Source organism: Cynocephalus volans, chromosome 2 (assembly GCF_027409185.1).
Source record: "Cynocephalus volans isolate mCynVol1 chromosome 2, mCynVol1.pri, whole genome shotgun sequence".
Classification (NCBI taxonomy): Eukaryota; Metazoa; Chordata; class Mammalia; order Dermoptera; family Cynocephalidae; genus Cynocephalus; species Cynocephalus volans.
The window spans coordinates 13,857,487-13,885,193 of NC_084461.1; the positions used below are offsets into that span (position 1 = coordinate 13,857,487).

Sequence of the window (27,707 nt, forward strand, 5' to 3'; positions counted from 1 at the left end):
TTCTCACGCACACGAGTGGCCTTGGAGCCGTGACAAGCAGCGTGGATCTGTGCTGATGTGTGGGGTGAACGTGAGGTGGCCCCACCATCGCCACCCCTCGTGTGGCCATGGACTTGGGTCTCCCTGCACCTGGGAGGAGGCTTCCCAGCCATGGGGGCTGTGCGCCTCTGTCACCATCCCTTACCTGTTTCCGATAGACATAGCACGCTGCGATGGCGACCATAGTGGATTCACCCACGAACCCCGCGAGGAGGGAGCCCACGCCCAGGGTGGCTCCGTGTACTCTGGGGATGGGAATACACAGGTCATCTGTCTGTTAAAGCCAAGTCCAGGCACACTAGAGTCTATGACAAAACCGAACAGCTGTTGCTCAAACCCAGGAAGACGTACAGAAGAGAGGGCCGAGCAGGACGAGCGGGATGAGAGGGACGAGCGGGACGAGCGGGACGAGCGGGACGAGCGGGAGGAGCGGGAGGAGCGGGAGGAGCGGGACGAGCGGGACGAGAGGGAGGAGCGGGACGAGCGGGACGAGAGGCGCAGCGTCCTGACCCGCCAGCACAGTGGGGGCTGCTGCTGACGTGCCTCCATCTGTGTGGGGGGTCCTGGAACTCTGGGCTGAGCCGTCTCCCTCCCAGGGACGACACAGTGGCTCTTTCCATCCAGCGTCAGCTCAGCCTCTGCTGACAGATGTGTCCCCCTCACGTGTGACCCCAAAACACTTCCCACCCTCCCCCAGGAGACTGGGAGTTCCCTGAGGACAGAGACGAGGTCCTCCCTACTTTTTTGTTTTTTCCTTTCCAGGATATGCTCCGAGGCCAGGCCAGTGCCTGCCATGCTGTCGTCAGCGCTCAGTAATGCTGCTGTGCACGGGCTAGAGGGGCACCCAGGCAGACAAACTCCGCATTTCTAATTCTAGAGATGCTTGGGGATTTCACATGAAAATGCACACTTTAACTGAAGGACCCACAGCCCCAAATCCCCAGACTACATACCCCAGGTAGGGCAGGACCACGAGGCTGGTGATGAGGACGATGATCCGTAGCACAGAGCTGGGGGCCAGGACAAAGGTCTTTTTCAGTGTCATCAGCCACCCGGTGAGATGGGCCCGCACAGTGACTGTGGGAAGAGCAGAAGCAGCTCAGCAATGCTCTGTTTCCCCCTGTCCTGTTGCCGCTGGCCCAGGGCAGCACATCCAAGCCCAGGGGCTGGATGGGACCCAGGCTTTGTTGCTGTGGCCCTGGCTGGTCACCTTGTCTTCCTGCTGGGGTTGCCGAGCCCTGCTCTGAGCCTGGGGTTAGCCCGTTCCCACCCAGCTTCCCACCTCCCCATAGCCCTTGGGGTCTAGATGGCTGGTTGCAGGCGGGTTCCTTGCCCCACCATGACTGCCGCCTGCCAGGTGGGCCCAGCCTGCTCCTGTGACAGTCCTGCCCAATCCTGCCACTCCCAACCCAGCCACAAGTTCTGATTGTCCATGTCTAGAAGAGAAAACTCAGAAAAGAGACAACTCAGTAGTGGTCAAATTTGATGCTGGGTGAGCAGAAAAGATGGGCCCAGCAGCCGTCCTCCCCTCTGGTCTGAGAGTGGCGGGGGACTAGAGGGATGGGAAAGAAGAGGGGACTGCTCTGTCCCCACTGCCCGATCCCTCCCCGAGCTTCTCTGACCACTCCCGCTGCAGTCATTCCCTTTCTCCTCCCCCCACAGGGCTGCCCATCTGCTCTGTTGCTATTTCACAGCGACCTGCCCTGTCTCCCCAGCCAGATCCACGGCCTGTGACCTGAGAGCAAAGGAGGGGCATGGGCAGACGGTACATGCATCACTGAATGCAGGTGCCATGAGGGGACAGACCCGGGCCCTCATCAGTAAAAAGTGCCCCAAAGGTTGAGATTTTATCTGGCACAGGAAAGGGCTGCAGGAAGGACAGGGCTAGGGCCTGCATCATGAGGGGAGGGATCCGTCACCCTATGTGGGCAGCACCAGGCGAAGGCTCTTGGAGCAGGACGTGCCCACCCCTGGCATAAAAACTCATGTCCAGGCTATGTTTATTGGGAAGGAAGAATCTGCCCTCCTCATGGTCTAACAGCATGTCCTGCCATCCCCAGGGCTGGGAGCACTGTATTTACGAGGCTCATTTTCTTCTCTTAGGCACAAACAGACCCACTTAGATTTGGCCAAGGGAGAGGGTGAGGGTTACAGGCGTTTGCTAACTGCTTGGCCCAAACCCAGAAGACTGTGAGGGGCTGGCGGGGCCTGACAGCTGTCTGGAAGCGCTTCACCGTGCAGACGAGGAAGCAGAGTTGGGAGGAGAGGAAAGGCAAATGGCACACCGGCCTGGGCCAGCTGGGGCTGTGTGGGGCCTTCGGCTCCTCCTTGGGTCATGACTGTGGGAAATGAACCGCACGTGTCTTACTCTCCAAGTGCAGCTCCTGCTAAGTGGCATCCCCTTCCAAAGCTTTGCTCACTCAGTGTCTACTGTACAAAGACTGACACTGCTGTGGACCCCCATCCATTCTTCCATTTCTGCCACAGCCCCCAGAGGATGATGCCTGGAGCCCAGGCATCTATGGGCGGGGGCTGCTTGTGGCCTAACTTGGGCACAGCCTGGGGCTGGCAGGCACACCACTGGTCCTGGCCTCCACCAGCTCCACAGCTCATATCTAAACTTAACTATGGCTTTGTAGATTCTGGCTTGTTAGCTTAATGATTTAGGTGGATTATTTTTGGCAATTCATTTTTGACCAGGTGACATGAAATAGCAACAGCTTGATATGTATGCACTCACCATATGCATATTATAATACATATATACGTATATATGTGCGATATGTATGTTATAGCAATGGCCGCATACCATTCAACCATTCTGCCACCTGCTTTTGTATTTGATGTAGAACTACCTCATTTACTACCTCATTCTTGCAGAGTATGCCTCATGATACTGTGTTAGCACAGAAATTCTCAAGCTGCCTTGCATCTCGGCTGTGGGCATTTTCCTTTCTGACCATATGCCAACTTTGCTCCCAGATTCTTCTTTTCTCCAGCAGTCCTCCTCTTTCTTTGTACATCTCCAGATTTTAGCAGTAAGCTCAAACCTATTTTCCTTTTTTTTCATTTTACTTTTAAAATCAATATACTGTAAAACTGACTTTTTGGTGTACAGTTCTAAGAATTTTCATGCATGCATAGATTTTAGTAACCACTACCACAATCAAGACAGAGGACGGTTCTCTTGTTCCCCCAGAACTCCACATGCTGTTCTTTTGGGTCTACTTTCCTTTCACTGTGTTTGCAACTGCTGCCCCTTAAACACAGTCATGCCTGTCTGCTTCATGTCTTGAACTCTCAACCCACTGGCTGATGTCTTTGTATCTTTCTAGTCCGCTGTACAGCTTTACACTTTTGTAGGTGATGTGACTGCAAACATTTCCAAAGGAAGGAAGATTTAATCAAGCCTGAGGGTTAATAGGAATATTTCTTTCACTCTGTTTTTCTTTACCTGGAACTGGGAAGAAGGAGAAGATACGCAAGGGAACCACGCAGAGTTCTGCAAAGGCAAAGTCCACTCCGATGATGTCTATCAAAATTTTCTCGGAAACGTTGGGAGTCCAAAACATCACAAAACAGAGCTGGAGGGAAAAAAGACATTGAGCGAGGTGGTAAGAAAAAGGCATAAGCAAGTGAAGTGAGAAAGTCAGGGATTACCCAGTCCCCGGGGAGTGACAAAGGACGGCGAACCCGCCTGCAGGTGGCTGACACGCCAGTCCCAGAGCTGCCCCTCCCTGCTATGCTGTCAGCTGCCAACACACACCCTGGTCATTTGTCACATTTGCCCCGATGAGACCCCTGCAGCCGGGCAGATGTGGCACAGCCAGTAGAGGGCTGTATGTGAATGGGTAACCGGGTCTCGTGCAAGGCTTCAGTAGGTGCTACACAGCTAGTCAGCTCAGGGTGGACATGTTTATTCACATAATTTTTCCAGCTTTAACAAAATGACAAAAAGTGACGTGAAAGCATCTGGATGGGGACAGAACCACATTGAATCAGCACATGTAATGAAAAGGGAAATATTAACAGTGAGAGTAATTATCCGCTGTAAACTTTGCAAGGTCTAGTTCAGAGGATAAGGGAAGAGACAACAGCAACAAAATTTGCAACTCTGGAAAGCAGATGGCGAGTGGTAAACTGATTGGACAGACTCAAGAAAACGGAATCCTAAACTGACAGGTGGAAGTGGACGCTCTCCCCTCTTCCTGTCCCCACAGGTCAGCAAGTGTGGCACAGGTCCTTCCGGGAGTGGGGGTGAAGGCAGGGCCCAGGGCGGAGTGGCGGAAGGTCTCGTGAGTAAGCAATTCCTCCACAGCTCCCCGTGCACAGCTGGCTACTGTGCCTCCCCAGGCTCGGCAGGACCCAGGAGCTTAGTCTCCAGATCAGATAAAACACAGGGTGCCTGGCATGGCTGAGGGCAGAGGCACTACACAGAAAACTGGGGGATTAAGAGGATTCATGTCGGGTTCCCCATCCTCTTCCTCTACTCAGCTCCTGGAACACAGGAAACCAGCAGAGTCCCACCGAGACAGGTGACCCACAGTGGTCTCTGAAGAATCTGACCAGCCCAAGAGAGGTGACCTAAAGTTTCTGAAAATTCGAGGCTCCCAAAGCAGCAGCCCCTCTGGTCCAGCCCTCAGCGAGGCCTACACAGGTGAGAAAGCTCACCCCGGTGCTCACAGCTTCCGATCAGCTGCTAGTGCCCCACTTATAAAAATGAGCAACCAGGGATCATCAGACTTGGCCGAGGGCCTCCAATAGGAAGAGGCCGAAACAGATAAAGGGGAAAAAACCTTAAAGGAAACAAAGATCATGCAGAGAGGGAGAGGGGGAGGAGAGACCGAGGGAGAGAACTTTTCTCCACCGATATTCTCAGAGATGGGAGATCCTGCATCCGTGAAACAAGAACAGAATAGAAATTTTACAAAAAAGACATTCATGCAACAAAATAGAACTTCTGGAAATTAAAAAGATGAATGCAGAAATGAGAAACCAACTGATAGTAAGATAAAGTTAGGGAAGATAGAGCAGAAGATAAAGGTATGAGAAGTACATGAGAATAGATTTACGAAAAATAAATGCCCCACATTCAAATAACAGGAGTTCCAGAAAAATACAAGTTTCCAGGTGGAAGGGGCCCATCACGTGGGGGTAGCACAGTGGATGGGAAAAGACCCACCAGTGGGGACAGAGAAAAGATCCTAAGAGCTTCCAGCTTCAGGCTCAGTGGCACTGAACACTAGAAGACATGGAGCAATAAGTTTGGAGGGAAAACTGTTTCTATCCTAGAACTCGAAACCAAACTGTCAAGTGTTTTTAAGACTTTTCCAGATATTCAAGTCCTCAAAAAGTCTATCTCTCATGCACACTTTTTCAAGAGCTATTGAGGGATGCTCTGCTTAAGGGAGGAGTCATAGGGAAAGAAAGAGAAAGACACAGGGTGAAATGCAAGAAAAAGCAGAGGCTCTGGACGGAGGTAAAGGGGGGTCCCAGGAGGGCTGCGGTGCGGCAGAAGAGGGTGAAACAGACAGGATACCTGATGTGTTCCAATACATGCAAAGAGATTTACATGATAAGGGGAAAGTGGGACAATCAATTAGTGTTGAGCATACAGAAAGCTAAGAAAAATTATAATTATTAAGTACAGGAAAAACTATAGATATTCAAGAAAAGAAGAGAATCAGGCTCAGCGTCAGAGTTTACCACAGTCATATCTATCAGGAGTTAAGGGGGTACCTCTGGGAGCAGGAAAGGGAACTGGGGGAGGGGGAATGGCTGAAGACATGGGTTGGGGGCACGGCTATTGTTGGTAAAAATCCTTATAGGACTGACCAGCTTACATTTTGTGCTTATTTTAAAAACCTGAATTAAAAGACATAGTGATATACGGCTGGCTGGTTAGCTCAGCTGGTTAGAGCGCGGTGTTGTAACACCAAGGTCAAGGGTTTGGATCTCCATACAGCCCAGCCATAAGAAAAACCCAACAACATAACAACCAACGCCCCCCCCCCCCCAAAAAAAACCTGTAACGATATACTGTGGAGGATCTATTATAAACATGTTTCTCTTTATAAATGCAATAGAGTTTTTTCAGATGTATTTTCAGCATCTGGGAAGTATATCCCAGTTTTCAAAAGTGGCAGATGTACCATCATTTCCTCCTATTGCTTGATGGTAGGACTCACATCCCATCTTTGACATGAAGGGAAAAATACTTCCTTAGATCTAGCAACTCAGAGCTCGGGGACTTTATTACCTGAGTGCCCTGGACAAGTAGACCTGTCATCTCTTCCCACTGCAAAGCTGCCAGCCTAAAATCACTCAGGCTTCAGCCCAGGTATGGCAGCGATTTCATATTACAGCTCCCAAACAACACTGAGCATGGTGTCAAGACACAATTTATTTCCCAGTCTATATGCCATCCTGAAAAACAGATGGATCCTCCCTCCTTCCAGCTTTGCTTTATATGAGGCCCCAAATATTTCCCATAGCAGGAAAGCTGTAAAGAATTGAGAGCAGGGAGCACTGCCCCCAAGTCCGGACTGGATCTGTGCCTTAGGACCTACGGATGGTAAGCCGCCCTGTGCTTCCCTAATGGTTAGAGTAAGAGACCTAGGCTACATTCTGCTAGAAACTTAAGCCTCCAGGAGAATCATTTGCATGCTTTATTTATTTTCCAGCCAGCGATGATCTGAACGTGAGATAATGCCTCAAATGAATGTTGGAATCTCTGTGGGCTTTGCAAAATCATTGTCAAGAGTGAGCCAATTGCACGTCAGAGAGAAGGGTGGTGCGAGCGTGCCTCTGTGGCAAACAAGCCAGGAAATTCCTCTCTCTGGCCTCTCCACAGGGATAATGTTCACCTGGAGGCTTTTTACTGTCTTGTAGGAGATGGCCAGTTAACCTTTGGAGGAGGGAGTCTAATTTGAGGACACAATGATAGATAGTGAATGTGCCCACATCACTTGACGCATTTACATCAATGTCAGCTAACCTGGGCGGGTGACCACAGTTCTGGTACCTTGAACACAACCACAGTGCAAAGATTTGGTGAATCTCTAACAGCAGCTTCCTGGGATGGTGGCTCAATCCAGATGGTCCCTGACTTACAGTGGTTTGACTTAATGATTTTCAACTTCACAATGGCACAAAAGTAATATGCATTCAGTAGGACATCAGTAAATTACATGAGATGTTCAACACTTTATTACAAAACAGGCTTTGTGTGAGATGATTTTGCCCAACAGCAGGCTAACGTTAAGTGTTCTGAGCACATTAAAGGTAGGCTAGGCTAAGCTATGATGTTTGGTAGGTCGGGCATATTAAATGCATTTTCAACTTAAAATATTTTTAATTTATGATGGGTTTATCAGGATGTAGCCCATCGTAACTTGAGGAACATTTGTATTCCATTTCTAAAATTCCACAGTATGATTTAACCCGGGACTTGGAAATCACGCTGTTCTTTAGCTGGTATCTATCTGTGCCAAGCATACTTTAAATGCGCCTTATCAAAGCCACATGCCACAGAGGTGCTTCTTCAGAGTTTTCACCCCCACACACCTAGAGCCTAGATTGCGTCTTCTAGGAACATTGTAACTGAAAGCTGTCAGTCTGTTTTGGGCTCGGGCAATCACAGGTAACTAAAGGAAAGGAATGCTGCACTTATGTTCTTTCTCTTTCTCCCCGAGGCCACTGAAGCCTTTGCCATGCTCCCAGTATGAAATGCTGCCTTGCCTTCCAGCAAGTTCTTCAACACTTGAATATTTCTCGCACTTTCCAGAAAGAAATGCATACAACTTAGAAGTAGGTATGATGTTTGTCAAAGGCTATGGTACCTGTCTGCAGGTCAGCTTTCCCTAAGCAAAGTACTGAGCCCTAGCAAAATAATTAGAGCAAATTTAACCAGTCCATTTCAAAAAACAAGAAGCTTTAGAAGTTAATCTAACAAAGAATATTTCAGGAAAAATGTCATTCTAATGAGTTTACCCAGGGTAGTTTGAACTCAGAACATGCCCTCCCAGGTGACCGTGACATGCTGTGTTCTTCAAATATTTGCAGAGCCTAATGACATTGATTTTCCCAGAACACAAACCTAATAAACTCCTGACAATGAACATGATTTGTTCCTCTGAGCAGCTGTGGGGTTGGGTTTTCTGCTGCAGAGTTTGCTGTCAATATTATCTCATTAGGAAGCAGCCTTCAAAATAGGACAACCCACCCAGTGCCCAGACTTTGGTTTTTCTATTTACTCTCCAAAAAAAGGAACAAGAGCTCCTTGGAGAAATGGCTCATTCTCGGACTAGAGCAGGGAATATGCAAGATAATCGACCTGGAGTATCTGTAGCACCAGAAAGTAAAGAAGTATTCGAAAAAACAAAACAATGGGGACATGTCAAAGGGACACAGGAGCCCACCAGAAAAAGCTCCTAATAGCCAAAGCTGGGACAACTTGAGCAACAAATACGAGGGTACTTCGAAAAGTTCATGAAAAGATTTGCATTATCTTTTAATTCTATTTTCCTGAGAACTTTTTGAATACCCTTGTAATGCAGTATCAAATTATAACCCTTTGTATAAAATAAATACCCATGAGTCCATACTGATATAAACAAATGTGGGAGAAGGGACAAATCTCCTGCACAGAATTCTAAATAACGTATTGGACACCTCCCTCAGAGCTGGGCGGAGCATACCTTCCTGCTTTAAGTGTGGGCTGACCACAGCAACTTCCTTTCGAAGAGCGCGGTATGGAAATAGAGCAAAAGTAGCTTGACAGAGGAGAGACCTGGCAAGCACTAGCTCGGCCAGGTGAGCAAGGTCGGCCAGGTGAGCAAGGTCGACCAGGTGAGCAAGGTCGACCAGGTGAGCAAGCTCGGCCAGGTGAGCAAGGTCGGCCAGGTGAGCAAGGTCGGCCAGGTGAGGAAGGTCGGCCAGGTGAGCAAGGTCGGCCAGGTGAGCAAGGTCGACCAGGTGAGCAAGGTCGACTAGGTGAGCAAGGTCGGCCAGGTGAGCAAGGTCGACCAGGTGAGCAAGGTCGGCCAGGTGAGCAAGGTCGACCAGGTGAGCAAGGTCGGACAGGTGAGCAAGGTCGGCGTCAATGGTGGGAAGTCACAGTGAAGCAACTCAGAGCTCGGGGACTTTATTACCTGAGTGCCCTGGACAAGTAGACCTGTCATCTTTTCCCACTGCAAAGCTGCCAGCCTAAAATCACTCAGCCTAAATGAGACATGATGAGAACTGCCTTTGACCCCTGTGCCTTCCTCCCCAGAATCCACAAGCCCAGTCTAACCACAAGGAAGACCTCAGCAAACCCGCACCGAGGGACAGTCCACCAGTACCTGACAGTGCTCCTCAAAACTGTCAAGGCCACAAAACAAGGAAAGTCTCAGAAACCATCACAGCCTGGAGGAGGCTAAGGAGACACGATGACTAAATGTAATGTGGTGTCTTGGATGGGATCCGAGGACAGAAAAAGAACATGAGGAAAAAAACCAAACAAGTGAAATCCAAATAAACTGTGGAGCTGAGTTCACCATACCGTGCCAGTACTGGTTCCCGGTGTGACACATGCTCCACAGAAAAATAAGACGGGGGGAAGGGTACACAGGAGCTTTCTGCACTATCTTCACAATGTTTCTGTAAATCTAAAGTTATTTTTTAAAAAGTTATTTGAAAAAGGAGTTGAAGAAGACCCATGACCCACTTCTCCTTTGAAGCGTCTGCTTTGAACTCTGAAATACTTATTTGTATTTCAAGATATGGTCCTCTGTGGGACAGTGTAGTCCACGCACTGTCTCTTATTCGGCCTCCGTGATCACTGGGTAGGCTTTCTTGTTTCTTTAATTGTATTAGCTTCTTTAGAATAACCACCACTGGGCCACAGCTTTTTTATTCACAACATTAAAATGCAGTTTCCAGTCAGTACATGTGCCATGGTCACAGTTTCTAATGACAATTTGGTGGGCTGGATTAATGAGTAATTTAACATTTTCTAACAGGTTTTCACTGTATGTAGTTGTCCTGCATTGGGGGTAGTATTTGACCTTTAACAATGAGCAAGGTCATGACAAAGTTTTACCGCATATTAAGGTCAGAGGTGATGAAGTAAGCCCCAAACCACACAGAAATAACCCCCGGGTGTAAGACGGTACAGTCTAAGTCAACTGTGACTAGAACCACAGAAGAGGATCTTAACCAAGACCTGCTTCCTCACACGCAGAATGGGCCCTAGGTGGTCCCTGAGCTTCTCTGGGGACAATCCAATTCTCTTTCCCAAGAATTTGGGATTGGGATTTGAAGAACTCAGGGAACATACAAACCCAGCCACATGGGGACTGCCATTTCTGCATGTCCTTTCCATTCTACAAGGGAAGGGTGCCAAGTGCTCTGGTTTTGACTTAATTTCCATAAGCTGTGGACCATGCTTTTGAAGAACTCACAAAGCTTTCTCCATTACCCTGAATCATCAGGATTAGTAGCAAATGAGAGATTCTTATCCCCTGCAGTTAGAAAAAGTAAGATACTTGTAGCTGTTTTCAATTAAAATAGTTGACCCCGGACATCATTTTTATTTGGAGTTTTTACTTAGAAAGAAAGGCTCAATATATGTTTAATTGGGTTTAAGTCCCCACTGCGCAAGCCAGTGGTTAACTGTCAACGGTACGAGTAGGAAGAGGTGGTTACAAGCTTGGCTCTGGTGCCTGCCTGTCCATGTTGGAATTCCTACCCGGCTGTTTCCCTGTGGCCTGCCTCCAGGCAAGTTTCTTCAGCACTCTGAGCCTCAGTGCCCTCATCTGTGACATGGGATGGTGTCTCTCTCACAGGACGGTGCCACTCAGAGGAGCCAGTCTGTCAACCTGTGGACTAGTCCATGGTGAGCTAAGGAGTTGACTCCATGAAGTAAATCAGTGCCCTGCTTGCTTCATTGAGAAGGTCTTGCTTGCCACCCAAACCATGCCAGCTGAACTAAACACTGCTTGGTGATTGAGTTGATTTACGTTGTGGTGCCAGCTGCTTATTTGGTCACAGCTGGCCAGACCAGCAGCACTAGCCTGTGGACCGGTGCTGAAGACACCACAACATGCACAGAATTCTCCTGCCAGAGCTGGTGCATTGCACATGATCCATCACTGTCAGCTCAACTATTACTGTAAGAGGTTTCCCGGGACTGTAATAAAATGTTAACAGTACAGTCATCTGTAGGTGGTGAGACTGGGATTGATTTTATTTTCCTCTTTGTAGCTTTCCATGGTTTCCACCAAGAACGTGTATTCTTTTTAGAAGAAAAACACTTTAAAACAGACCCCTGTATATCTCTTCACAGATGAAGTCGATCTTCATATGTGCTTGTGACAGGGATGTGAGAAGTCTTGTTTTAGAAGGACGAGCAGCTTTCAGAAGGTGGCTGACAGCCTGGTTTTAACAGCCAGGGTCTTGGGAAACTGTGTCCCACATCTCTCCATGCAGAAGGCACAATGATGTGGGGGTGGAGGTGCCAGAACAAGGCAGGCCACTAACAGATAACACACACGCCTATCTTGCTTGACTCTTCAAGAGAGCCGATGTAGACCTAAGGAATGCCATTTGGCCTTTCGATTCTTAGCATCAAATCGCTTTGGCTGTACACATGTGGGGAGCAGAGGGCAGTTCACAAAGGGTTCTGCAGGTCATGGTTGTGACTCTGGTTTTTACCCCAACAGAGATGGGAGCCATGGCAGGTTGTGGGTGGCAGAGGCATGTGATCAGATTGAAATTGTGACAGCTTCACTCAGTGCTGTTTTGGGGGCAAGGGCGGAAATGGGGGGCCTTGTCAGAGGGCTAGTGTAATCATGCAGGTGGGAGCGGGCAAGGGCTTCGACCAGCAGGGAAGAGAGAAATGGTCACTGTGGAAGCATTTGGAGGTAGAGCTACCAGGATGGGTGAGGGACCACTGTGCAGTATGAGAGAGAGAAGCGAGGGAAGAAAGACTCAGTCAGGCCGGGACGTTGCTGCCCTCTGGGGACTCTGATGGGGTCCTCTCTGAGAGCCTTCCTGGGGCTAACACTCAGCTTATGAGGAGCCACACATCCCACATGGGAGGCCACAGCATTTCACCACGACTGACTCTTAGAATCAGGGTAATTCCCAATTTTGAAAAACGAAATATGCCATTTGACCAGGGTAGAAATGCCTCGAGCAGACATGAGGCGTGAAAGTAGCCAGTGAGCCTAGTGTCTGGGGATCGGCAAGAAAGGGGGGACAGGGATCAAGCCTGTGGTCATCACCAGAAGGAATGGCTATGGTCCTGCAGAGCTGATGCTCTCAGGACGGCTGACCCATCCTCAGAGGGGTGACTGGCTGAAAAGCCACGTGGAACAGCACGTGACAGGAGGATGGGAAACCCTTTTGAGAAAGGATGATGATTATTACAATAACTGTACAGGAATCTGTGTAAGGCCAGGCTAACAAAAATCTTAGTAGGCTGAAACAGGTGTAGTAATTGACATCTACTTGCAATAGATGAAAGTAAATTATATCTACCACTGAGAGAAACAGAGCTTGGTTTTGTAAGCTGGGGAGCTTGGAAAGGCACCTTGCAAAGTGTTTATGTAGTACCTAATATTCTCCATCCAGCTTGCTGATAGTCATAATTATTCTTACACATCTATCTTGAATGCCTCCACGAGGGAGTCAACGCAACCATTACTGTTAATGTTACAGCATATTCCTGGTAAAGAAATTAACATTTTCAGATGTCGTTTTATAATCAGTTTTTTTAATAACATAAAAATGAATTCATCTCTGCTATCATTTAGGTTTAATTAAATTGCCAAATACACACACTTCATGAGGGCACAGTCTTTCAGATGTAAGAAGACCCTAAATTCTTAAGGCCCAAAGCATTGGTTGAAAGAAAGAACTCAAACGGCAGGGGGCGCCACACACCAAGCCCGCAGAGGCTCATCGTTCTAATCTCTCCCGAGTCCCCCAAACCAACCAGTCCGCCCTTCAAATCTACAAAGTGAGCTGACTTAAAATGCAAACCCTGGGCTACTGAAGCTTCCAGAGAGAAGCGTGAAGTGGGCAGAGGCTTGGTGGGAAGGAACGAGGTCTTACCAATGACATGTCACATGCCAGAGCTTTCCGTATGTTACTTCATGTAATCCTCCTACGATCCTGGCACAGTTGCCTGATTCTTTGCTCCTCTACTGATGAGGACACAGGGTCTGAAGGGCCTGTGTGACTTGCCCCAGGTCACCTGTTGTAAAGCGTGGGGCCGAGGCTTCACCCAGGCCTCAGCCTGCTCTCTCCCTATTGCCGGGATGTCTGAAGTGGCTGGAATGTTCTGGCTATTGGTACACAGTGCACTGGTGCTGTGAAGGGCACCAAATGACAAAGTTCTGGATTCCATTTGTATTTACCTTTGGAACGTTTTTTACCTGCCAGGCACAAGCGAGTCGTTGTCTTCCCTGGACTTCGGGAACAATGAGGTCGCAGTCTCTACCTCCCGGCGGGGGGTGGGGTGCCCCGAGCAGAAACGAAGCCTCCCACAGGCCATCTTGGTCCGGGCCAAGGGTCAGCATGGCACCACGGCCGCAAGAAGGCCTCCAGTACCCTCCCGGGATGGCTGAACGACAGCGGCGGCGGGTGGGGAAGGTGAGCCGGGGTCGTTCCATGAACTGAACTCTGAACTTTGAAAAGAGGGCCAGCCGGACAAGGCCCTGTTGAGTAGCAGTTTTTACTATTTATCAGCTAGGACTCTGCTGCTTTCTAGCACACAATCGAAGGACACACGACTAACGTGTGTGACGGAGACGCAGCTTCAAATGATGGGAGGCGACCGAGAGTAGGGAACCCCTGGGTGCTGCCCCACGAGGCGCCGTGCAGAAGTGAAGTGCTGACCCCCCGACACAGGGATGGCACACGGAAGGGCGAGCTGAGGAGCTCGTTCTCAACTGCAAGCTGCAAAACTGGCCCTTACAGGATGAAAAAAGTCTTCTCACTGGGGAAACTGAGGATGCGAGGGGCAGCGCCGGAGCAGCCTCCCAGCCTTGCCTCCTGGCCGGGGAGTTTGCACTCCCGCTGCCGTAACCTTGATCCACCAGCACCGCCTTAGACAGCGGCTCAGACCTTCACAGGAGCAGGTGTCTGGAGCCTGGGTGCTATTGGGGATTAGGGGTGCTAAAAATACCGACACTGGCACTAACCTTGCTGCCTTTCCAAGGTGGTGGCAGGCTTGGGAGGGGGTGGAGGCGGGGGAGAGACAGCTGAATTCTCGTGTGTTCCTTGGGAGTGGTGCTTCCGAGGACTTATCTAGTGTAAGCAGCAGAAAATACCTCACCAAAGGGGATTATCTCAGTGGGCCGCAGAGAAGGAGCCTGACGGGGCGGGTTTCTCAGACTGCTTCCTTCTTTGATGCTGTGCCTTTTTGCTTTCTTTCCCTTTTGGGCTGGTCTCTCTGAGGTCTGAAGTTCTGAAGGTTTAGGACTAAGATGTTTTAAATACTAAATACCTGCATCTCAAGTTGGGCTGCGGTCCCCCCACCCTGAGGGTGCCTGCTTTGCTCCTGGCCCCTGGGCAGGCAGTCAGGCCTGACACAGCAGCCAGCTGGCCGTGTGGCAACTCCATGCCCGGCGTTCTGCAGAACACGAGGAGAGGATCTGCACAGACCCCTCGGCCGCCCCGAACCCTCTCCAGCAGGCTCCAACCCACTCCCTCCCAGATAAGGCTAATGCCAGGAAGCTGCAAGAAGACAGCCTAATTGTGGCAGGGGAAGGGGAGATGGCTACTGTTGTGGGAGAGAGTGACCATGACCTCTGGAATTTACAGGAACCAGGGAGATTTTTTATTTTTATTTTTATTTATTTATTTAAAAAGATGACCGGTAAGGGGATCTTAACCCTTGACTTGGTGTTGTCAGCACCACGCTCAGCCAGTGAGCGAACCAGCCATCTCTATATAGGATCCGAACCCACGGCCTTGGTGTTATCAGCATCACACTCTCCCAAGTGAGCCACGGGCCGGCTCAAAGGGAGATTTTTTTTAAAAGGAATTAAGGAAAACAGACAGGGTCCTGCACGCTCCTCTCATGTGGACATGGTCCCCGCAAGGGGCCTTCCCTGACCGTCCCATACCAAATGGCATCTCCTGCTCCCTCTTTCATCCTTTCACTCTATTCTTCTCCAAACCACCTGTTACTACCTGTAGTAGGCTGCATAAGGACTACCTAAAGATGTATTCACTCCCTAATTCCCAGAACGAGTAGATATTACCTTTTATGGTAACAGGTGCAATTAAATGAAGGATCTTGAGATGAGATTACCTGGGTGGGCCCTAAATGCCTTCACACATGTCCTCCAAGAAAGAGACAAAGGGAGATTGGACACAGACATGCAGAGGAGGTGGTGATGTGAGGACACGGGCAGAGGCTGGAGTGATGCCACCAGGAGCTGGAAGAGGCAAGGAATGGATTCTCCCTAGAGCCTCTGGAGGGAGTGCGCCCTGCCTGCACCTTGATTTCAGTCCAGGGACCCCACGTTGGACTTCTGGCCTCCAGAACTGCAAAAGATTTAATTTCTGGTGTTTTAAGCCACAAGTTCAGCAGCAATTTGTTACAGCAGCCACAGGAACCAAGCACAGTACCCGACACCATCCTATGTATTTATGTTTACTGACTGTCTTTCCCACCAGATGATCAACTTCGCAAGGACAGACTTGTGTGTTCACCGTGGTGGCCAGTACCTGGCACGTAGCAGGGGTGCAAGCACTTGCTGAATGCGTGCACAAATAGATGGGCATGTGCTCTTTCTCTGGGTAACTGCGACCGTCAACAGAGACTCTGTAAACACTGTCAATCCCACTGGAAATGTGCTGCTCCAGTGCCCAGGCACTGGATGATTTCAGTGATGCAGATGTCCACATCTGTGTGCGACAGGGCAGGGTGGAGAGAGACAGGAGAAAGTGGGAAGGGCAGGGCCATGTGCGGGGCTCCCGAGCAAAGAGGCAGTGAGGCGACCCGAGGACGCGTTCACGCGGCCCTGGTGTCCAGGCAGTGCTGCAGCATGCAGGCTTCCCACGTACATGCTGTGGGTATTCCTTCTAGTCTGAGGACTCCTAAATGCAAACATGTTTACTAGGCCTATGTGTGGCTTAAAATCTGTCCTTACTGGCATTGTCTAGTATTTGGTAGATGTCTACAGTTCTATCAGCCATCCAGAGGACTCAACGTATTAATTCCTCTCTTTCTGTGCTCACTGCAGCTTCGTGGATAGTGGGCATGTCTGAATGAGCAAGATGACTGAAGGCTGGGGTGAGCACATCTTTACCTGATGTGGGGGGGCCAGGGGGCTGTGGACAGGGGGAAAAATGGTGCACACATGTGTCTCGTGTCTATAGAAGGTATGCATGAATCTATCAAGAAATGGACTTTTTAAAACACCAAAAAAAAAAAAAAAAAACCCAAAAAACAAAAAAAACCCAAAAGAACCCACAGAAATTTAGAAGGATATATGTACAAAATTCATAAAATTATTAATTGGCATCAAATATACTAATAGCCATTTGTTTACATATACAGTCTCCTTTCCTGTCTCTGAATCCCATGTGCTATGTGTTGAATGTGTCCTCCAAAAGTTCATGTGTTGGAAACGTGATCCCTACTGTAACAGTGTTAAGAGGGTGGGAAATCCGAATATGATATTTGAAAGGTGGGGCCTTTGCGAGGTGACTGGGTTGTGAGGACAGTGTCCTTGTGAATGGCTTAATCCATTCATGGAGTAAAGAGTTATTGTGGGCATGCACTGGTGGCTTTATAAGGAGCACGTGAGAGAGCTCTTACCATTCTCTCGCCATGTGATACCCTGTGTTGGCACAAGACCCTGTAGAGAATTCCCACCCAGAAAGTGGTCTTCAGCAGATGTACCCCTTGGACCATGGACTCACAACCTCCAAAACTGTAATATATAAATTTCATTTTTTTATAAACTACCCAGTTTCAGGTATTCTGTTATAAGCAACAGAAAGGTACTAATGCACAGTGTGCTGGGGACCACTTGAGTACCTGGTGGTCGGGGGATGACTGGGAGGAGAGCCAGCATTCTTTCTTACAGCACAGGCACTTCACTAAGTTATGACCCCTTTTAAAGGTCTTATAAGGTGAGTAATTCTTATCATTTCTGTGTGGCAGCTGAGGAAACTGAGGCTTACAGTTTTCAGTGACCTTCCCAAAGCCACTAAGCGGTTGAGTGGTGAAGCTGGGATTTGAACCCAGGCCCGTGGCTCCAGGGCCCATACCCATAAGCACTGTGCTATGTAGCCCTGAATTCAAACTTGAGCTAAATCCATCTGCCTTCCCCCTCCTTTATATCAACAGGCACAGAGAGGGCGGTCAAGTGTCACAAGCACCCATGTCACACAGTGTGACGAGCAGCTCTCCGGGTTTGAGGACGGGGATCTGTGAGAGGAGATGAGAGGTCCGGTCCTCTGGAAACTTCTTTGTTGGTAACGGTCAATTCATTCTTCAAGCCACATCAGGGAAGAGCCATCTCTAGGGAGGACTATAGACAGGCGCCTGAAAACCTCCTGGTGCCTAATTAATGGTGAGCAGGTGTTTGAGGCACTATTATGCGCCATACATGCTGGGGCTCAGCAGCACACCATGGTTCTTTTGGGCTTGCACTGGGCTCAGAAGGTGTGAAAGGACCCCAGAATAATTCCATGGCACCATTCAAACCCGTTTACTTTACTTTGTCTGAACAATGGGCCCTCAGACCCAGAGCTGGAAACACAGTGGTAAGCCCTTTAAAAGAAAATGAAGAACTTTTTGAACAAAGGCAACATATTAGCTAAAGCCTAATTCTCTTTCCAGGCTGGTTCTAAGTACTGCCTGCAGGCGCAGGAGACACCCAGGCCTGGAAGAGGGAAATCAGTGAAATCCCTCTGTGTGACCAGAGTGTTTTTTGATCTTTTTCCTTTGTTCCTGGGTCAAATGATCTTTTACTTCATTAAACATACAAAATGGCCATTTAGCATACTAAGCAGCTGTTTTAGGTCTTCACCGTGCTTGTTTCACACACTGCTCGATGTAATTACCTCTACTGGGTATGTTGGGGGAGATAATTTACAAAAACAATATTTTGAGATGTTTGGCACGGGCTCTGCTGGGCTCCACCTGCTGTACACAAGGGGATCAGTGGTCCGTCAGGCGCTGCAGCCACCAGGAAAGCGCTCAGGTGCGGAGCCCAAAGCCCCCGGAGCGTCCGAGCAGGCGCTGACCTCAGCCAGCCGAGAAGCCACCAGCACCCCATCCTTGTTTTCTCCCCAGGGCTTATCGTGAATTGTTGTCGGGACAGTGTGGAACTAAGCACCTGGTCAAGCTGATGTCTGGTTCCCACACACAGTCATGTGCCCCTGCGTAAGAAGAAAAATGCTCCCAAGGCTGATTTTTTGTCTTTAAACTGAGACTAATAAAAACAATTTTTTTAAGAGCTGCAGAAAATCATAAGGTATTATGAAAGTCTATTAATTAAGCTCTGCTGGGTTACTCTGCACTCGTGTGGAATGATGGTTCGGGATGGACATCTCCTTACGACACATCTGCTTTTACACCAGTGGAAACGGCATCTGTGAGATGGGACTCGGGTCAGGCAGCACTTGTGAGCAGGGATCCAGGGGGCCTGGGCTCAGTGTCCCTCAGTGCTGGGAGCGGCCGGGAATCAGCTCGTCAGCAGGCCCCGCTGTGTCAATGCAGTGTCCTCCCCATGGTTCTCAACCTCACTCAGGGGGTGGATCCCACACGTGTTCTCTGCAGAACCCAGGTGGGTACTGACACGCTAAACTGAAAATAGGCAATTTTCATAATTTTGTGCCAATCCAGATACCACTGGTAAGGTTCAAGTGGAAAATAGAAAGGATCAAGATTGAGACAATTTGGGGGGATAAATACAAATCTGTAAGATACTAGTTACTTTATTTCTTGAAAATTAGGAAAATATTTCAGCTTTTCAGTGTTAGCAGTGGCACAGGTTAGTCCTGGGTTCTACAGGCTCCTTGTTGAGATGTACTGGGCTATTCAATTAATAGAAAGCAGAATAAAAACAAGAAGCAAAGTAACCTAAATCTAACACGGTACTTCTGTCAGATGCTGTAATAACCCCCATCCCCAAACAGACCATCAGCAAAGATACAATTAAGCACATAAATGCAGACACAGGCTGCACTGCATGCCAAGCATGCCTAAGCAAATCTACTCACATGGGGAATCTGGAGATAAAATAATAGAGATGACTTGTGGAAACTGACGGGAGGGAGAATTTAAAAAGAAAATAAGTCAGTTGAGTAGTGAAAAGTCTGGTTCATCAACATGTTCTCACTTATCTGTGTGGCTAAAAATAAATAAATAAATACGCAAATAAATGGGGGTGGGGTGGGGGTGGGAGCAGACACAACGATCCTTGAAGCTGTTAAGACAAGTGAACAGATAAGAGGCTGATGAGATGGAGGGAGGGAGGATCGGTAAAGGGACACAAAAATCAACCATATTGTATATTGATAAAATAAAATAAAATTAAGAAAAAAAAAAAAAAAAAAGCCCGGTTCATCAACCCACGTGGCCTAAGTGATGACGGTCAGATTCCCTTCATTCAGAAACATGAATGTTAGTTTGCCAGGGCGCCTGTAACAAAGTACCACGAACTGGGTGGTTTAGAGCAACATGAAGTTACTGGCTCACGGTTCTGGAGTTTGAAATCAAGGTGTTGCACACCCTCTGAAGGGCTAGGGAAGGTCCTGCTCCAGGCCTCTCCTGGCTTCTGGTAGTCCCTTGTCTGTGCAGCAGGACCGCAGTCTTCACGTGGCACTCTCCCTGTGTGCACCTCTGTGCCCAAACTCCCCTCTCATAAGAGCACCCGTCATATCGGCTTAGGGGCCCCCTTCCTCACCCACCAGAACCTCATCTTAACCCTATTTTCAAATAAGGTCACATTCTGAGGTACTGGGGGTTAGGATTTCAACACATGAATTTTTGGCAGATACAATTCCACCCATAACAATCAGAATAGAAGGTTCTGGGTTAGTTCTAGGTCTCCTTTTTACCGCTTACTGACTTCAAAACCCAAGGCTCAGAAAGATCTAGAGTAAAAACCTATTTTAACTTTTTTTTTAAGAGCCAGATCCTTAAATCCTAACAGTCACTGCCTTGGATACCCCTGCATCCTACTGGGCGAGGCACTGTAGTTTGAAGGCATACTGGCGGGCTTCCCTCTCTCTCTGCCTTAAGTGACAGCAACACCCCACCACCCGCCCCATCACACACAGTGGGATGTAGTCTGGGCCCTGGTACAGCTCCCTGAACTCAGCACCATCCAAATGTGGGAATGCGGGTGCACAAAGCCCACTCTGAACAGGCCTGGTGAGAGCCCCATTCCACACCTGCCTCTTGAAACAGGCCAGTTCACCAAAAATCAACTTGCAGAATAACTGATTTGCCAACCAACGATTTGTCGAATTTACCGATTCCTTAAAAACTTGTCTCTTTTAAACTCTTCTAAGGTTTATAGTAATTTGTACTGGGAGGACTGGCAGGGCCCTGGAGAGCAAGGTCTCTGGGGCATCGACCTCCCCCCCATCTGTCTATACCCCGACCTCTGCCATTCTGCTCTATTTTCTCTGACTCTTAACCTCCCCTCGCTTTTCCTGACCATCGTCTCAACCCCCTTCTCCTGCCGACCCTCACGCTACTCCACCTCTCTCATATTCAGTCTCTCTCCTTTGCGTGATCCTTGCTTTCCCCCTCCTCTGACTTTCTCTGGGTTTGGCACCCAGGGGGTGCAGGGTATGGCTGTGTAGGTTGTCTACTGCACAAAAGTGCCCTGTTGGCTCTGCTTGCCAAGACCCATCTGGATGGATGCCCATTTCCATTTCAGCAGCAGCCAAGCCTGTGCTTTGCATGGATTCTTCTCCACCTCTCCTGAAGCAAAGGGGCCCTTTTCTTGGCACCAGCTTCCCGAAGCTAGAGCAGCAGGGAGCTTGAGAAGAGAAACATCAAATGTTCTTAAAATGCCATTGTGAAGTCAAAATAGAAATGAGTCAACTAAAAGCATCCAAAGCTGTTAAAACTTCTCTGTTTAATATGATTTGCTATGAACTTCAGAAAGAGTTTTTAAAAAAAAAGTTTTGGGTAAATTGGCAAATTTGGTAAATTCAGCAGCCTGATCTGTTGGCTTTCACTGAATTGGCCTAGCATCCAGGAACAGAGAGCTCGGTTACCCTTTTGGGACACTTCTTCCCCACCAAAAGAACCATTGGGAAGACACCACCCACACTGGTTAGTGGTTCTGTTTTACCCCCAAATCTAGAGTCCAGGAGGAAGTCACGATGGACCCCAAGGGGTTTATGAGAAGCCAGGTTTCTGCAAGTTTAGTGTTCCCAGTCGCTTTCCCCAAGCAAGAGGAAGGACTGCGTGCCTGCTCCCCTCTCATGAGCCATTCGCTGCCACCCTCCTCAGCCTGTGATCCCAGATCGCGTACCTGGGGAATCCCAGCCTTTTAGGACACGCTAAGTGTCACCATGCTTTACAGTCAGGCACTTAAGCGACGGAGGTCTCAGCTCTATGGGAAGGGTCAGGGCGAAGTGGCCATTAGTGCTCTGACTCCAGCACCTGCAGTGCCTTTCTCCACTGTTCTGCCTTCTCCTTGGCATACGGGTCACCAGTCTGCACTCTGGTCTCCTCTGCGTGGCTGCTACACCGCACATTTCCACATGGAAGCACACCCTTTGAAGTGGATCTCCAAATGGCTCTGCGCTGTACGTATTTTCAGACCATTTTCCTTCACCCCAACAGCAGCCTGTCAGTCTGGAGGTACCTGCTAACCTCGGTTTGCATAGGTCCACTCCCTTGTCAACTTCTACCATTGTGAAGCTAATCTTTGGATGGACTAAAGACACCCCTTTGTCTCATGCTCACTCCCATCAGAGGTTTAAAGAGATCAGTCAGCACCTCCTGCTGAGCACACTTAGCTGCAGCTTGGGAGGACTGAAGCAAGATGCTAACAAGAATAGAAAATATGTCTATTTTTCTCCTCTGTGCTCCTGAATTCACCTCCTCTTCCGACTGGGCAGAAGACATTTGCCGCTGTTTTCAGAACCCAGTGTTTCAAAGAGACTTCTGGATAAGAGGAGGGCAGAACCAATTTTTGGAGTAGGAGAGACACTCTAAATTTAAATCGAAAATCTATGACAGGGAATAAATAAATATATGACACTGTAACACGCTGCAACGTTAGTCTCTTGTAACTGTCAAAAGTGACGCAGGTGTATTTTTCACAGGCAAAGGCAGATATTGAACCTGAAATGTCAGGGCCTGAGGAGTGAGTCCATTCTGATGGAAAGGATGAATTTTTGTTCTGGACAGTACGTTTCCCTTTGAAAAGCAGCAACCATCACTGAGTCACTGAACGTTGCAGGATGTGTGGGGACAGCCCTTCTCAAAGACCTGGGGACAAGAGCTAGCTTTGCCGAAGAAGCTGAGCACAGAAAAGTGTGCTAATGTTGGGCGATGCGCAGAGAGCAGTAGAATCGTCACGAAGCTCGTACTTTGTACATAAAATCAGGAATAAACATGAAGTGTGCTGCTCTTCAGTGTTTCAATGACCTCTGCTACATTAATTTCCTGACATTAAGATGTCTTAAAGTTCAAAAAATGGAAATAAACTTGAACATAAAGGGCCCCTTAAAAGCTTTAAAAATAGGATAATCTGAGTATAAATAAGGAAATTGTCTCTTGCCAAGGGTGTCATTGGTACCTTCCTGAGCCTTATCTCATAGCTGATTCATGTGTTTATTTTCTGTTGATTATGCCCTTCTGTGTGTCAGGCAGGATGACAGGCCCTGGGGATAAAAGAGGACCACATTGCAGACCCTGCCTTGTGACGGTCAGAGCCTAAGAGCAGCAATGGAGATACAGAATGGCTACAGTAAGTGATGTAGAGAGGTATGCACACGTTATAGTGACAGTTTAATATTTACTTCAAGAAAAAAAATCTCCCCTTACATTTTTTCTATGCATCTTTTAATGACAATTCCACTAGCCAAGATGTTGGATCAACTGATTGAATCATTATTATAAGGATAATGTACATGAGACACTTCATAAGCTGCAAACTCAAATACTATGGCTTTTCAGGTGAAGAATCCACCATTTCAGGTGTGGTAGCAAAGGCCCCAGGCTGGAGGCCTAGGGACCAATGTTTGTTCCTACTCTGTGGGACCAGTGCAGTTCGGAGGACAGGGCCCCAGAGAACGAGTCCAGGAGGCCGGGGTCTATCCAGTTCTATTACTCGGTACCTGGACAAGTCACTGGTCCTCAGTCACTTCCTCTTCTGAGAAATTATGAGTTCTGACTAGTTCATCTACAATAGAGATGACTAGTTCCTTTCCAATAGAGGAATCCGAGTCTCTGGTGAAAATCTACCAAGATACTTCTAGTTACAGATGGTTTTTAGACCTAGAATTAGAATAATTAATAAAACCTATACCTGGGAAATGTAAGCATTTTTCCAGATCATAAGTAGTTATTTCAAAATGAACATGTCTCAGGACCATTTTTCAAAGGTACAGATTATTGCCCGTGAACTGAAAGAGAGTATCCTTAAACCCAAACTGGGAAAGTTCTCCATCAGACTCAACTTCAACTGTGAGAAGATGTTTAAACGGAATGAAAGAAGACACAGGAGTTGAGTCTCTGGACTGCTGAGCCAGCAACACCCAGAAGCTTCCAGCTTTGTATGCAGATGAGGTCCAAGTCACAGAACCTGGCGTCAGAATCAACTCAACTTTCAACTTCCAGTCAATTAACACGGCCTCTAAAATCTGAGGTCTGTTCCTGGAATAAAAACCTTCTCTGTTTTTCCTAGCATTGCTCTTTTAAATAGTTTCAAGGTTGTTCAGTGTTTTGCTCATATTTTAGGGAACTATGGAAAAACTTGCACACTGTAGAGAGAATGCCAACAAGGGAGCAGGGTCGTCTGGGGTAACGGGTCCCAATGCAAACAGGCATACGCTATCAGAAATTCCTGCTCAGTGAGGTGACACGGGGATATTTCCAACACCCCCCAAGTTTTATGAGGGACAGGCTGGCAGGAGGAGCTGTGTCGTGGGTGATGGGGGCGACTGAGGACACAAGGTCATGAGTCAGTGGTACCAGGCCATTTGCTTTGCGTTGTTACCGTCTGGTTCAGGGGTTGGATCAATGGATCAAATATTAAGCTGTGAGCTTTAAAAATATGTCCATTAAAGGTTTGAAACATGTGAAGGGCTTGATTTTTAAGGCCCACTAACAGGGCTCGTCCAGCTCAATGGTTCTTGTGATGATGGTTACGAAGGTGACAGTTCCTGTGTTCCTGTTACCAGCATGACCCAACTCCTTGTGTGGCCTCAGGTACTCCGTGTTAGTTACTGATGACAGCTGCGCACGCCCAAGCATTTCTGTGACATACTTAGATTGTGTATGTAAATGGAAATATTCTATAGGATTTAAAAAGAAATGTACAGCCATAATAACAAACAAGGAAAACTGAGCTCCAAACACCCATGGTTCTTTTATCCTATTCTCATCTCCATCGTTACAACCTAGAGAGCACCGTCTACAATGTCAGGTTGTTTTAAATGTTTTTTGACAGATGTTATAAAAACCTTAAATCATATACTGTGTCCTCCAGATTGTAAAGCACACACACATTTTCTGCATGTTTTCTGAACCTTATCTTACACATCTGAGTCACCCACGGGAGTCTGATAAGGGATGCGTGTCGTTTGTTAAAGGCTGTGCACGGAGAGCGGGCAGACCCTGCCTGTGGCATGGTGCCACTGCGCTTGTCCTCTCGGCAGACAGGCAGGGCCTGGGACCCAGCAGGAGCTTGATACGACGTGCCGAGTGGCGAACAAACAGGTGGGTGACGACAGCACAAACGTAATTGGAAAGTAACTTTTACCAGGGAACGGAAATAACACCATTACATTTGGAAAAGGGACAGGGATGGTTATAAAGTTGACTTTGGAAGTTTAAAAAATGGGCTGGAAATTATTCAGCAAGACAAGAGTTTTAGTCAAATTAAAGGCAGGGTCTGCCTTTCTTCAGCATTTAGGGAAGTCCCGAGAAACCCCAGAAGGGGACCCTTTATTCCTAGATTCAACGGCCTCTTTCAATAACAGTCGTTCACATTTTGGGAAGAAAATGTTTTGAAGAAGTTGTTAATTAATCTAGCATAACATTACATTAGGGAATACAAGATTTCTTCCTTTAAAATGGCAATTTCCTCCTTTACAAAAACAGAGAGAGAGAGTCTCTCCTTACCGTCAGCGACAAGGCCATGCAGACGAACGTGAACTTCTTGATGTGGGCCGCGGTGACTGTGTTGCTTGTGCTCGCCAGTTTATTGCTGGGGTTATTCTGGGGAAAGAAATGGCAGTAGTGACTGGGCTCTGGCTTAATCCTGGCTGAACCCCCGGGGATCTCAAAGAGCGTCTTGTTTTTGATTCATCTGATGTGCCTGTAGTACATATTTTGAGTGACAGCTTGGAAGGTGGCTGTCATGTTGCGTCTCTCTCAGACAACTGTCAGGTTCCTGTACCTGAACGTTCACCAGGGTGAATTCTGCACTGAATCCCCTTGGTGCTCGGCTGCCCACCTCCCCTAGTGCAGGGCCTCGGCCCCAGCAGACCCTGTGCTCAGACACCAGGGGCATCTCTCTAAATGCCACGGCCCTGCTCAGTGACCTCCAGGGCTCCTCCTTTTCCTACCAAATGGACTATAAATGCCACTGGGTATTCAAAAGGCCCTGCTCTGTCTGATGCATGTTCCCGCCATGACTCCTCCACCTGTGTCTTAATGAGGCTTCCCCTCTTTCCTAACATGACTTGTGCTTTTGTTCCTTCTTCTCCTGTTGGATCTTCTGATTTTCTTCCAGGCCCCTCGTCGTCACGCCCATCTGCTCCCTAAAGCCTCTCTGAGACTGCTGACCTCCAAGCTGACTCCAGCCTCACTTCCTGTACTGCCTGACAACCCTGGAGCTCTCTTAGGGCAGGTACGTGTCCTGTCACATGTTCAACCCCCCAGAGCTGCCCTGAGATAAAGCCGGGGGTGTCCCACCATCTCTAGCACTGAAGCACTTGGCACCATCTTTCTTGAGTAGAAAAGGTGCTCAAAGAGCATGTGCTATGTTGAATTTTATGCAGACACTGCAGGTGGCTCAGATGTCCTCTTGCACATCACTCATCTGAGGCTTGCTGAGGCTTTCCCAGCTCCCCTAAGCATGCTTCTCACTCCCTCAAAAAGAGTGCCTAGCCCCGCAACCATGAAGATCAGCAGAGAAAAATAACCCCTGCTTCATTACGGAGCCAATTAGTCTCAGAGCTGACTAACAAAAACCAACCCTGAACACCTGGCTCTGCATCAGCCTCATGAAACACGCACACGCACAGCTGTTATAGGAGCCACTTGGAAAAAAGCTTTTGATTTTCCCTTATTGCAGAGGCTAAAGTAATCTCTCCAATCTCTTCCCCTTGTGGAGGCCAGCAGCACAAACCTCTCAGTGACTGCACATTTCCTTAATTCTAGTCTTGAAAACCTATCTGCTTTTTGGTATAACAGGTGGTTGCCCCAGCAATGTACGAAGCACGGTGCATTGGAAATCTCCTCTGTTCTCTCCAGGGGTCCCCAGGAGTGGTGCCCTGAAGGGTCCACCAAGAAGGAGGCAGGGTTGGAAAGAATTAGGCAGCCTCAGCAAAACACACACACCTCCCCTGGTGATAGCAACATACTACAGCTACTTCAGGGGCACTTTGCTTTGTAAAACAGCAACTATTTCTGCAAATATAGTTGAAATAAACTAGAATGTATCATTAGACTAGCACTGGTGTTTCATTCTGTTTGCCTAATCTGCTCAGAAGCATACTCTTTCCCAGATGATCACTGAACATTAGAATTTGCACAAGTGGAAACCTCTCTCAGTTCATATTTGGCTAGAACTACCAGAAGGTATGTGAGAAATTTTAAATCCCTTATTCTGGAACTCACAAGAGACTAAAGATTTCAACTGTCAATGCAGCAGATTCTGGAAGTCCGCACAGAGATGTCTGAGATCTTGGTGAATAGACGGTATTCACAGAAATGGCTTGGTTTAGCTCACTGGAATGCTTGGGAACAATAGGTAAGGTTTTAAAGGGATTCTGAGTAACTCGAGTTTCTGGCTAGAGGTATGCTTGTTAAAGGAATTTTTTCATAGCCAGTAACCTCCGTGATCATAAATAAAACAATGTTTTTCTTGGATGCTCCTACCAAAACCATACAGTGTTGTATTGTTAAGTTTTGTTATTTTAAGGTGGCCAAAACCAATTTCAGATGAGACTTTTGCAGCCAGGAGGTTGTAACACTTTAGTACGTGCCCTTCTCATGCAGTTTCATTATATAATCTTATTCTTCAGAAGCTAGAACTGGAATTTAGCAAGAAGACTTATGTCCATTTTGGTTTTCTAGGATTTATGTATATACACACCTGAAAGGAAAACAATGATTTGTATCTATAGACTGATTAAAACCCACTCAAACACAGAGTGCCAGCTCTCTCCTGCAAGGGACTCATGCCTTCTGAAGTCCACTCTCAAAGGCAGGAATCGAGAGCATTTTCTAG

General features: G+C 47.9%; 2 protein-coding genes across 4 annotated transcripts in view; one reads left to right on the forward strand and one right to left on the reverse strand.

Annotated features, from left to right (window-relative positions):
- OTULIN (OTU deubiquitinase with linear linkage specificity) overlaps positions 1 to 26,860 on the forward strand; it is a 73,725-nt gene extending 46,865 nt beyond the window's left edge. The window contains exons 6-7 of one of the 2 annotated variants that reach the window (XM_063083501.1): positions 25,986 to 26,102; positions 26,669 to 26,860. In XM_063083501.1, coding sequence (XP_062939571.1) covers positions 25,986 to 26,102; positions 26,669 to 26,752 — 201 coding nt within the window. In that variant the 3' untranslated portion in view covers positions 26,753 to 26,860. The remainder of the gene's footprint in view (positions 1 to 25,985; positions 26,103 to 26,668) is intronic. The other variant, XM_063083485.1, reaches the window with a different exon arrangement.
- The window catches only part of ANKH (ANKH inorganic pyrophosphate transport regulator), a 142,222-nt gene that overhangs the window by 8,331 nt on the left and 106,184 nt on the right, over positions 1 to 27,707 (reverse strand). For both annotated transcript variants that reach the window (XM_063083470.1, XM_063083462.1), the window contains exons 8-11: positions 25,373 to 25,468; positions 3,494 to 3,623; positions 993 to 1,116; positions 185 to 284 (exon numbers count right to left, since the gene is read on the reverse strand). In XM_063083470.1, coding sequence (XP_062939540.1) covers positions 185 to 284; positions 993 to 1,116; positions 3,494 to 3,623; positions 25,373 to 25,468 — 450 coding nt within the window. The remainder of the gene's footprint in view (positions 1 to 184; positions 285 to 992; positions 1,117 to 3,493; positions 3,624 to 25,372; positions 25,469 to 27,707) is intronic.